Genomic DNA, 13200 nt, shown 5'->3' on the forward strand with positions numbered 1-13200 from the left:
GACAATGGGCTTAGGCGCGTGCACGAGTCGACCCCGTGCTTTATTTTCTTTCATCTGTTTACCTAAATGCAGATTCCCGGTTGGAATATTATTGCTTTTTTACGAGAAAAATTGATTTTAAACAGCGGTTGACATGCTTCGAAGTACGGTAATGGAATATTTAGAATTTTTTTCTCACGAAATGCGCCATGCTCGTCACCCTTATTTACCCTTTCGGATAGTGTCTTGAACGCACAAACAAAACGCCGCTATTTGGATATAACTATGGATTATTTGGGACCAAACCAACATTTGTTATTGAAGTAGAAGTCCTGGGAGTGCATTCTGACGAAGAACAGCAAAGGTAATAACATTTTTCTTATAGTAAATCTGACTTTGGTGGGGGCTAAACTTGCTGGGTGTCTAAATAGCTAGCCCTGTGATGCCGGGCTATCTACTTAGAATATTGCAAAATTTGCTTTCACCGAAAAGCTATTTTAAAATCGGACATATCGAGTGCATAGAGGAGTTCTGTATCTATAATTCTTAAAATAATTGTTATGCTTTTTGTGAACGTTTATCGTGAGTAATTTAGTAAATTTTTTGTAAATTCACTGGAAGTTTGCGGGGGGTATGCTAGTTCTGAACGTCACATGCTAATGTAAAAAGCTGGTTTTTTATATAAATATGAACTTGATTTAACAAAACATGCATGTATTGTATAACATAATGTCCTAGGTGTGTCATCTGATGAAGATCATCAAAGGTTAGTGCTGCATTTAGCTGTCTTCTGGGTTTTTGTGACATTATATGCTAGCTTGAAAAATGGGTGTCTGATTATTTCTGGCTGGGTACTCTGCTGACATAATCTAATGTTTTGCTTTCGTTGTAAAGCCTTTTTGAAATCGGACAGTGTGGTTAGATTAACGAGAGTCTTGTCTTTAAAATGGTGTAAAATAGTCATATGTTTGAGAAATTGAAGTAATAGCATTTCTAAGGTATTTGAATAACGCGCCACGGGATTTCACTGGCTGTTACGTAGGTGGGACGAAATCGTCCCACTGGCCCTAGAGAAGTTAAGGGCTTGTAAGTAAGCATTTCACAGTAAAGTCTACACTTGTTGTATTCGGCGCATGTGACAAATAACATTTGATTTGATTTGACTGTGTGTGTCCCCTACCTGTATCTCCATGCCCTGCTCCAGCAGTCTCTTGGCCTGGTTCTCCACCTCCAGTCTGGCTCTGCTGATCAGCAGCAGGTCGTTCTCGATCACGTCGATACCAGACAGATCCACCCCCTGGGACAGGTAGTCTGGAGAGAGAGACAGGAGAACAGGGTGTTAGAGGGTGTGTGTGTGTGTGTGTGTGTGTGTGCACGCGCATGCATATGTACACCTTCAGACATTAGTCTGAGATCTAGAAAAACACCCTCCGACATTTGACAATAAGACATATAGCGTGATTTATTTTTCATTTCGATAGAAAACCACAGCCTCCTACAATACAGTCTTCTACAGTTTTGATTTGAGAAGAGGGGATGAGAGAGGAGAGTGAAAGTCAAGGGGAAAACATGACAGGCTAACTAGGAAGAAGCACACAGCTGTTTATATTATACCTGTTTATATTATATTTATACCACAGATAACACTGCTACTCCTACTGCTCTCTCTTCGTCTGCCCACGTGTTCTCGCATACCCCTAGAGCATCGAGCCAGCGGGGTGGTGGCACTGGAATCCTCATCTCTCCCAAGTGGACATTCTCTCTTTCTCCCCTGACCCATCTGTCTATCTCCTCATTTGAATTCCATGCTGTCACAGTTACCAGCCCTTTCAAGCTTAACATCCTTATCATTTATCGCCCTCCAGGTTCCCTTGGAGAGTTCATCAATGAGCTTGACGCCTTGATAAGTTCCTTTCCTGAGAATGGCTCACCTCTCACAGTTCTGGGTGACTTTAACCTCCCCACGTCTACCTTTGACTCATTCCTCTCTGCCTCCTTCTTTCCACTCCTCTCCTCTTTTGACCTCACCCTCTCACCTTCCCCCCCTACTCACAAGGCAGGCAATACGCTTGACCTCATCTTTACTAGATGCTGTTCTTCCACTAATCTCATTGCAACTCCCCTCCAAATCTCCGACCACTACCTTGTATCCTTTTCCCTCTTGCTCTCATCCAACACTTCTCACTCTGCCCCTACTCGGATGGTATTGCGCCGTCCCAACCTTCGCTCTCTCTCTCCCGCTACTCTCTCCTCTTCCATCCTATCATCTCTTCCCTCTGCTCAAACCTTCTCCAACCTATCTCCTGATTCTGCCTCCTCAACCCTCCTCTCCTCCCTTTCTGCATCCTTTGATTTTCTCTGTCCCCTATCCTCCAGGCCGGCTCGGTCCTCCCCTCCTGCTCCGTGGCTCGACGACTCACTACGAGCTCACAGAACAGGGGCTCCGGGCAGCCGAGCGGAAATGGAGGAAAACTCGCCTCCCTGCGGACCTGGCATCCTTTCACTCACTCCTCTCTACATTCTCCTCTTCTGTCTCTGCTGCTCAAGCCACTTTCTACCACTCTAAATTCCAAGCATCTGCCTCTAACCCTAGGAAGCTCTTTGCTACCTTCTCCTCCCTCCTGAATCCTCCTCCCCCTCCCCCCCTCCTCCCTCTCTGCGGATGACTTCGTCAACCATTTTGAAAAGAAGGTTGACGATATCCGATCCTCGTTTGCTAAGTCAAACGACACCGCTGGTCCTGCTCACACTGCCCTACCCTGTGCTTTGACCTCTTTCTCCCCTCTCTCTCCAGATGAAATCTCGCGTCTTGTGACGGCCGGCCGCCCAACAACCTGCCCACTTGACCCTATCCCCTCCTCTCTTCTCCAGACCATTTCCGGAGACCTTCTCCCCTTCCTCACCTCGCTCATCAACTCATCCTTGACCGCTGGCTACGTCCCTTCTGTCTTCAAGAGAGCGAGAGTTGCACCCCTTCTGAAAAAACCTACACTCGATCCCTCCGATGTCAACAACTACAGACCAGTATCCCTTCTTTCTTTTCTCTCCAAAACTCTTGAACGTGCCGTCCTTGGCCAGCTCTCCTGCTATCTCTCTCAGAATGACCTTCTTGATCCTAATCAGTCAGGTTTCAAGACTGGGCATTCAACTGAGACTGCTCTTCTCTGTGTCACGGAGGCTCTCTGCACTGCTAAAGCTAACTCTCTCTCCTCTGCTCTCATACTTCTAGACCTATCTGCTGCCTTTGATACTGTGAACCATCAGATCCTCCTCTCCACCCTCTCCGAGTTGGGCATCTCCGGCGCGGCCCACGCTTGGATTGCGTCCTACCTGACAGGTCGCTCCTACCAGGTGGCGTGGCGAGAATCTGTCTCCGCACCATGCGCTCTCACCACTGGTGTCCCCCAGGGCTCTGTTCTAGGCCCTCTCCTATTCTCGCTATACACCAAGTCACTTGGCTCTGTCATATCCTCACATGGTCTCTCCTATCATTGCTATGCAGACGACACACAATTAATCTTCTCCTTTCCCCCTTCTGATAACCAGGCGGCGAATCGCATCTCTGCATGTCTGTCAGACATATCAGTGTGGATGACGGATCACCAGCTCAAGCTGAACCTCGGAAAGACGGAGCTGCTCTTCCTCCCGGGGAAGGACTGCCTGTTCCATGATCTCGCCATCACGGTTGACAACTCCCTTGTGTCCTCCTCCCAGAGTGCTAAGAACCTTGGCGTGATCCTGGACAACACCCTGTCGTTCTCCACTAACATCAAGGCGGTGACCCGATCCTGTAGGTTCATGCTCTACAACATTCGCAGAGTACGACCCTGCCTCACACAGGAAGCGGCGCAGGTCCTAATCCAGGCACTTGTCATCTCCCGTCTGGATTACTGCAACTCGCTGTTGGCTGGGCTCCCTGCCTGTGCCATTAAACCCCTACAACTCATCCAGAACGCCGCAGCCCGTCTGGTGTTCAACCTTCCCAAGTTCTCTCACGTCACCCCACTCCTCCGCTCTCTCCACTGGCTTCCAGTTGAAGCTCGCATCCGCTACAAGACCATGGTGATTGCCTACGGAGCTGTGAAGGGAACGGCACCTCCATACCTTCAGGCTCTGATCAGGCCCTACACCCAAACAAGGGCACTGCGTTCATCCACCACTGGCCTGCTGGCCCCCCTACCTCTGAGGAAGCACAGTTCCCGCTCAGCCCAGTCAAAACTGTTCGCTGCTCTGGCACCCCAATGGTGGAACAAGCTCCCTCACGACACCAGGACAGCGGAGTCAATCACCACCTTCCGGAGACACCCCACCTCTTTAAGGAATACCTAGGATAGGATAAAGTAATCCTTCTACCCCCCCCCTTAAAATATTTAGATGCACTATTGTAAAGTGGTTGTTCCACTGGATATCATAAGGTGAATGCACCATTTTGTAAGTCGCTCTGGATAAGAGCGTCTGCTAAATGACTTAAATGTAAATGTAAATGTATATATTGAAAACAGGTGGAACTGCAGCCAATAGGAAAAGTAGCAGTACATGTGGACTTTTAAACATGCGTGTGTATATTAGTGTGTGTGTGTGTGTGTGTGTGTGTGTGTGTGTGTGTGTGTGTGTGTGTGTGCAGCCAGGTGTTCTATGCAGATGAGTTGATCCAATTAACCCCTCGGTAACATTCATTAAGACCTTCCCATGGCTCACAAACACCTTCAGTCCCTTCTACAAACAATTGTGTTAAAAACAATAGACAGTTGTATCTTTCAAAACCCTGTTACAAAAGTTAATGTGAACCAGCGACACAGGTGGGGAAAGCTTAAGCTACCATTTCAGTGCAATCCAAAAGGAGAGAGCAGGCAGGCACATATAAAAGCTATTTCGGGTGTTATTATTTGTCTAGACTCCCTGCTCTGCGCTGAGCGGGAGAAGTCAGTTAGCAGACTGGCCAGGGAGAAGAGCTTGGACAGCAGAATATCTAATCCAAAAACAATCCACTCACAGACACAACTAAAATACAAATCCATAGTATGCTGGGCCCTGTGTGTGTGTGTGTGTGTGTGTGTGTGTGTGTGTGTGTGTGTGTGTGTGTGTGTGTGTGTGTGTGTCAGGCAAGAGTGTGTGTGTGGGGCAGCCCCCAGGGCCGGCCCTGGGCATAAGCGACATAGGCGGTCGACCACCCCCAAAAAAATCAGTATGTATTATTATATTTTGGGGGGGAACTAAGTCGGGGTTTCAACTTACTGTCGAGCGTTAGAATAGTAGAATACACAAGGTGCAATTTCGAAATTTGCTTGTGCATCAGCGATTTCCATCTTGTTATGTCAGTCACTCAATGAGCTGGGTACACTAACTTACCAACAGAGTCATTTATTTTGGTACTTTTGCACACTCTTGGCTATCTCTCAACCAGCTTCATGAGGTAGTCACCTGGAATGCATTTCAATTAACAAGTTTGCCTTGTTAAAAAGTTATTTTGTGGAATTGCTTTCCTTCTTAATGCGTTTGAGCCAATCAGTTGAGTTAAGGTAGGGGTGATATACACAAAATGGCCCTATTTGGTTAAAGACCAAGTCCATATTATGGCAAGAACAGCTAAAATAAGCAAAGAGAAATGACAGTCCATCATTACGTTAAAACATGAAGGTCAGTCAATATGGAACATTTCTATAACTTTTAAAGTTTCTTCAAGTGCAGTCGCAAAAACCATCAAGCACTATGATGAAACTGGCTCTCATGAGGATCGCCACAGGAATGGAAGAAACAGAGTTACCTCTGCTGCAGAGGATCATTCATTAGAATTACCAGCTTCAGAAATTGCAGCCAAAATAAATGCTTCACAGAGTTCAAGTAACAGACACATCTCAACATCAACTGTTCAGAGGAGGCTGCGTGAATCAGGCCTTCATGGTCGAATTGCTACAAAGAAACCACTACTAAAGGACACCAATAAGAAGAAGAGGCTTGATTGGGCCAAGAAACATGAGAAATGGACATTAGACTAGTGGAAATTTGTCCTTGGTCTGGAGTCCAAATTTAAGATTTTTGGTTCCAACGGCCGTGTCTTTGTGAGACGTGGTGTGAGTGAACGGATGATGATCACCGTAAAGCATGGAGGAGGAGGTGTTATGGTGTGGGGGTGCTTTGCTGGTGACACTGTTTGTGATTTCTTTAGAATTCAAGGCGCACTTAATCAGCATGGCTACCACAGCATTCTGCAGTGATATGTAATCCCATCTGGTTTGGGCTTAGTGGGACTAGAATTTGTTTTTCAACAGGACAATGACCCAACACACCTCCAGGCTGTGTAAGGGCTATTTTACCAAGAAAGAGAGTGATGGAATGCTGACCAAATTGAGAAGGTTTGGGATGAGTCGGACTGCAAAGTGAAAGAAAAGCAGCCAACAAGTGCTCAGCTTATATGGGAACTCCTACAAGACTGTTAGAAAAGCATTCCAGGTGAAGCTGGTTGAGAGAATGCCAAGAGTGTGCAAGGAAAAGGGTGGCTATTTGAACAATCTCAAATATAAAATATATTTTGATTAACACTTTTTTGGTTACCACTTGATTCCATGTGTTATTTCATAGTTTAGATATCTTCACTAATATTCTATAATGTAAAAAATAGTTTAAAAAAAAGAAAAACCCTTGAATGAGTAGGTGTGTCCAAACTTTTGACTGGTACTGTATATTTATGTATATATATTTAAGTGTGTGTATATGTATGTATATACAGTTGAAGTTGTAAGTTTACATACACCTTAGCCAAATCAATTTAAACTCAGTTTTTCACAATTCCTGACATTTAATCCTAGTAAAAATTCCCTGTTTTAGGTCAGTTTGGATTACCACTTTATTTTAAGAATGTGAAATGTCAGAATAAAAGTAAAGAATTATTTATTTCAGCTTTTATTTCTTTCATCACATCCCCATTGGGTCAGAAGTTTATATACACCCAATTAGTATTTGGTAGAATTGCCTTGAAATTGTTTAACTCCGCTCAAACATTTCGGGTAGCTTCCACAAGCTTCCCACAATACGTTGGGTGAGTTTTGGCCCATTCCTCCTGACAGAGCTGGTGTAACTGAGTCAGGTTTGTAGGCCTCCTTGCCCGCACACGCTTTTTCAGTTCTGCCCACAACTGTTCTAGATGATTGAGGTCAGGGCTTTGTGAAGCCATTTTGCCACAACTTTGGAAGTATGCTTGGGGTCATTGTCCATTTGGAAGACCTGATGTTTTGAGATGTTGCTCCAATATATCCACATAATTTTCCTTTCTCATGATGCCATCTATTTTGTGAAGTACACCAGTCCCTCCTGCAGCAAAGCACCCCCACACAACATGATGCTGCCACACCCGTGCTTCACAGTTGGGATGGAGTTCTTTGGCTTGCAAGCCTCCCCTTTTTCCTCCAACATAACGATGGTCATTTTGGCCAAACAGTTCTATTTTTGTTTCATCAGACTAGAGGACGTTTCTCCAAAAAGTACGATCTTTGTCCCCATGTGCAGTTGCAAACCGTAGTCTGGCTTTTTTATTTATGGTGGTTTCCTTGCTGAGTGGCCTTTCAGGTTATGTCGATAGAGGACTCGTTTTACTGCGAATATAGATACTTTTGTACCTGTTTCCTCCAGCATCTTCACACGGTCCTTTGCTGTTGTTCTGGGATCTCTAGGAGACAGAACGCATCTCCTTCCTGAGCGGTATGACAGCTGCGTGGTCCCATGGTGTTTATACTTGCGTACTATTGTTTGTACAGATGAATGTGGCACCTTCAGGCATTTGGAAATTGCTCCCAAGGATGAACCAGACTTGTGGAGGTCTACAATTTTTTTCCTGAGGTCTGATTTCTTTTGATTTTCCCATGATGTCAAGCAAAGAGGCACTGAATTTGAAGGTAGGCCTTGAAATACATCCACAGGTACACCTGCAATTGACTCAAATGATGTCGGGAATTTTCCAAGCTGTTTAAAGGCAGTCAACTTAGTGTATGTACACTTCTGACCCACTGGAATTGTGATACAGTTAATTCTAAGTGAAATAAACTGTCTGTAAACAATTGTTGGAAAAATTACTTGTGTCATGCACAAAGTAGATGTCCTAACCGACTTGCCAAATCTGTAGTTTGTTAACAAGAAATTTGTGGAGTGGTTGAAAAACAAGTTTTAATGACTCCAACCTAAGTGCATGTAAACTTCTGACTTCAACTGAAGTCACACAAAAGTGTATATATATATATATATATATATATGATATATATAATTATTGTGTGTGTGTACACACACACACACACACACACACACACTTTTGTAAATATATATACAGTACCAGACAAAAGTTTGGACACACCTACTCATTCCAGGGTTTTTCTTTATTTTTACTACTTTCTACATTGTAGAATAATAGTGAAGACATCTAAACTATGAAATAACACATCTGGAGTCATGTAGTAGTGTATAATAACTTATGTAGTAACCAACAACAACAAAAAGAGTAAAACAAATCCTTTGCCTTGATGACAGCTTTGCACACTCTTGGCATTCTCTCAACCAGCTTCATGAGGTAGTCACCTGGAATGTATTTCAATTAACAGGCGTGTCTTGTTAAAAGTGAATTTGTGGAATTGAATTCCTTCTTAATGCATTTGAGCAAATCAGTTGTGTTGAGACAAGGCAGGGGTGGTATACAGAAGATAGCCCAATTTGGTAAAAGATAGCTCCAATAAGCAAAGAGAAATGACAGTCCATCATTACTTTAAGACATGAAGGTCAGTCAAGCTGGGAAATTTCAAGAACTTTGAACATTTCTTCAAGTGCATTCGCAAAAACCATCAAGCGCTATGATGAAACTGGCTCTGATGAGGACCGCCACGGGGGGGGGACCTTGCGGGCAAAACATTTTCATACCCCAACCTAATTTGGCCCAGGTAGCCCCTCAGATAACCATTCCCTTCTGAGGGGCTAAGGGATTTCTAATTTGTTGTTGAGAAATGCTGGTTAGAAAATGCTGTATTTCAACCTTTCCAGCTTGGCCACTGGCCAGGTAGTGACGGCTAGCAAGGTCCTCAGTGGGCTCTTTGGATTGGCATGGCACTGCTGGCACCATGATGTGCATGTTGCTGGCTTCTTGTGGTGCTTCTACACTGGGCCTGTGGTGTGCCATTGCTCTGGGCAGCTGTTACCTCACAGGCAGTGGAGGCTACTGGTTCCACATCAATCAGCTTGCCTCATCGTTGGCCATATTTATCTGCACTGAGCAGACACTTCTCAACACAGCCTGGGAAACGGGAGGCAATACACTGAAAATAACTCCAACTGTGACCCTGGAAACACAATTTGGCCATTACAAGGGGAGAAAGGGACTTCTGATAAGAAACATTAGCTATGATTCAATATGGCCGACTGGACACTCGCTAGGAGGGGAGAGGATGCTGAAACAATTTCACAAAAACCTGCAATTCACTTCACAGCTGATAAGGAGGAGGTGACAAATAGAGAGAGAGATTGTTCTTGTCCTGAGAACCTCCATTTTTAAATTAGAAGGGAGGAATGAGAAAGAGAGCGAGAGGTGGGGGGAGACAATTTCTTGGGATAGCTTATTTAGCACAAATTGGAAGGCTATCTAAATTCACTTCTGCTATATATGCCTCAGCTCTCTGGCTCCATCAATATGTGAACCTCTTAAAAAGGTCTTCACAAGAACACAATGCAGCAGGAGCAACGATGATTCCTCGTTTCACTTTCAAAGGGAAAGGAGAAAGCCTGCAAGTAACATCAATAGCGACGACAGCTAATTCCGCAGAGATAGCGTGAAATGACATTGGATTGTCCACATTCCCAGAGAAAATGCAACCATCCAGGACACCATACCGTGACAGTGAACGTGGAGGCTACTACTACAGTACTACAGGTGTGAAAGCCATTTAGAGAGAGTCAATGTTACCATAAAGCATCCAGTAAATGTCAGTGTGGATGGCTAGTAAAGACACTCGCAGCCCACGGTTTTAAGTGCATACATAAAGCTGAAGAGAATAGCTCTAATACTGGTGCAGTCAGAGTCATTATTGTGACAGTGTCCTACTCACTCAGATAAAAACCTATTTTTCCTTATGTTGACCAGAGAAAGGGTTAAAACTAGTGCACTGTTTAACAACTAGAGACAAATGATCATTGTTGTCTCTGCCTGCCTGTGATTGGACAGACTGTAGCAACTGTATCATGAGTTCTCATTGGTTCCATACACAGAGCTTCCCTTCTATTGTCTGTCTGTCAGATGGACGAGAGGATAGAGAATGGTGTTTGTTAGTCATTGGGCCGGGAACGCCAAAAATCCACACACAAAGGGGACACAAGGATTAGGGAAGAGAAAGGGCAGAGAGACAGGGACTGGGTACAGTAGGAGTCAGCCTCTCTCCTAATTTTTTTAACGCAGGTTTCTGAGAACCAGTTTCAGAGTGTAAGGCTAAAATAGCTCTGTAGTCATTATATCTGGACACCAGGGACACAGGGGCGACACAGAACCCGTTTCCACACTTGTTTGTGTGTAACTGCTAACATAAACCTGGGTGTGAATTTGCTGCCAAAGCAGAGATGTGAAATAGACAAAGAGGAATAAGATAGAGATGTTTTTTTGCCCAGCAGAGTACAGATAGATAGATGTGTATGTGTATATATGTGTGTGTACAGTATGTGAGTTTGTGTGACCTCCGTGCTGCTTGAAGGTCACCCCCAGTGTTTCTTGGCACTCAGTCCTTTCCCATGCCTTCCCAACGCCCCTCAGACAGCAACACATAAACACATGCTCCCTCCACAGCAACAGGAAGTGTGTGCGTGTGAGGGGTGGCTTGGACACCCTCCCAGTGGGACAGTGAACAACAGGAAGAGACAGGAGGCTCCAGCTCCAGGGTCTAAAGAGGGGCCTAGTGCATCAGATCTCACCAGCCAGATTATCTCCATGTTTTATTAAGAGGGAAATACACAATTTTGTTTCACAGGTCTTTCAGTGAAGAGATTTCAACTGTGTTCAGCTTGGCCAAATATATGCACGTATGGAGACACAGCCAGCCAGCTGCAGTGGGTTGCACTCAGCCTGCTACCGGATGAATCCTGAACTCAGATGACCACTGACCACACGCAGAACACACTAAAATCAGCTCTCTCGGTATGGGGCCATGAGTGAGGGGGAGAAGAGAGGGGTGAAACGAAGAAGAGAAAAGACACTCAGGAGGTCAAAGGGACATGAGGTACTGTGATTCACACAGAGTGACATAATATAAGAACACTCTGCTATCCTGCCCGTCATCAGTAAACAGGCAGACTGGGTGAGGTCATCAAAGAGGGTCAGTCAATGAGGTCATCACAGAGAGCCCAGAAGGTAATCCGTGTTGTTACCAGTGACGTGACCTCAGTGAGGTTTAATGATTCAGAATGGAGTAATGCTGGGGCGTGTGTGCGCGCATTTGTGTGTCTGTCAAAAAAGGGCTTAGATTTTCCCACTTTGGTTTATTTTTTTAACGTTCTTGATTTTTCGTTCATTTTTAGGCTCATGTTAAGCTGCCAGTTATGGTGCACAGGTGTTTTTTTTTTATATCGATGCATCATTAGGGAATTTAAGGTCATAAGTCTCAATGTAAAATGGACTGGAGAGTGCCATCAAGAGAAGTAAGCTAAAATCAAAGATGAAAAGGGAGAGAGTTGACATACTATTCTGACATACTACACCTGAACACGAGAGACTCAAGAAAATGGGATATAGGAATACCTTTTTTTCTTCTTACAAAATGGGTAGAAGGTGCATTGCAATCTTGATCCCAAATTCAGATTATATCAGAAATAAAAGACAAGGAGGGTAGATGTATAGCTGTTAAATGTAAACTGGATAACAAGGAAGTTACTGACTTGGCCTTCTACAGGAAGGTGTTTGATTTAATTGCCACAGAAACCGCTGGCACTCTTATGTGTGGAGGGGATTTTAACATGATTTGAAACTCAAAATTGGACAGCACAAATCAAAATAGGAAAATTAGCCTAGTTGCTAAAAAGATGAATAGGATATTGCAGGATTTAGGACTGCTTGATGTATGGCGTGACATCCACATGACAGATAGGGAATATACTTTTTACTCAGCCATACATTTTCATGTACAATGCAGATCGACACAGGCTTAAGGATTGTAGGATCGGGCAGAGCGACTCAGATCATAGTTTACCTTACTCTACACCTTGATAGCAAACCAAGAAATACTCTATGGAGGCGTAATACAAGCATGCTGAATGATCCAGCATTCAAGGAATCAATAAAGACAGAATTGAACATCTATCTGGAGAAGAACGATAACGGGGAAGTATCTTCTGCTACATTGTGGGATGCAGCTAAGGTGGTTATTAGAGGAAAGATCATAGCCACATCATCTCTCAAGAAAAAGATTAAGGCACAGAAACTGCTGAAATTACAGGAAACATTAACAAACTTAGAACGATTTAGTCATTACAAAGATCCTCTTCTATTACGAGAGATTCAAAAGGTAAAACAGGAAATTGACCAGATTTATAGTGAAGAAGTAGAGAAAAAGCTCAGGTTCCTGAAACAACGATATTATGAAGCAGGCTCAAAAGGCAACAGAATTACTAGCATGGAGATTCAGGAAACAACAAGCACAGAATACCATATTCAAAATAAAAAAAGAGCACAAAACAAAGAAGATTACATGCAAATTGGATGAGATACAGAATGCATTTGAATCATATTACACAAATCTGTACAATCAACCAGAGAAAGCAGATGCACAGACAATAGAGCATTGTTTGAACTCCCTTGATCTCCCCTTGGTGGCACAGAGCAAAATGATAGACTTACTTCAGAAATAACAACTGAAGAAAGTAACAATGCAATATCTAATCTAAAAGCAAACAAATCTCCAGGCACTGATGGCTTCCCTTCAGAATGGTTCAGAGCCTTCAGAGAACAACTAACATTCTGCGGGAGGGGGGGTCTAATACCATCGTGGAGAGAAGCCATCATATCTGTAATCCCAAAAGAGTGTAAAGATAAAAGGGAATGCAGTTCCTATAGACCTATTGCAATTCTTAACACGGATTATAAACTATATGCATCAATAACAGCCAAAAGAAGTGCTATACAAGTGCTACATTAATCAGTCTTGATGCAGAAAAAGCATTTGATTCAGTGGGATGGGATTATCTATTCCAAGTTATGGAAAGATTTGGTTT

General features: G+C 43.8%; 1 protein-coding gene across 1 annotated transcript in view; it reads right to left on the reverse strand.

Annotated features, from left to right (window-relative positions):
• The window catches only part of LOC106576112 (conserved oligomeric Golgi complex subunit 5), a 104411-nt gene that overhangs the window by 60106 nt on the left and 31105 nt on the right, over positions 1-13200 (reverse strand). The window contains 1 exon segment of the mRNA XM_014153003.2: positions 1160-1290. Within this exon segment, the coding sequence (XP_014008478.1) occupies positions 1160-1290 (131 nt within the window).

The sequence above is a fragment of the Salmo salar genome, chromosome ssa17, assembly GCF_905237065.1.
Source record: "Salmo salar chromosome ssa17, Ssal_v3.1, whole genome shotgun sequence".
NCBI lineage: Eukaryota > Metazoa > Chordata > Actinopteri > Salmoniformes > Salmonidae > Salmo > Salmo salar.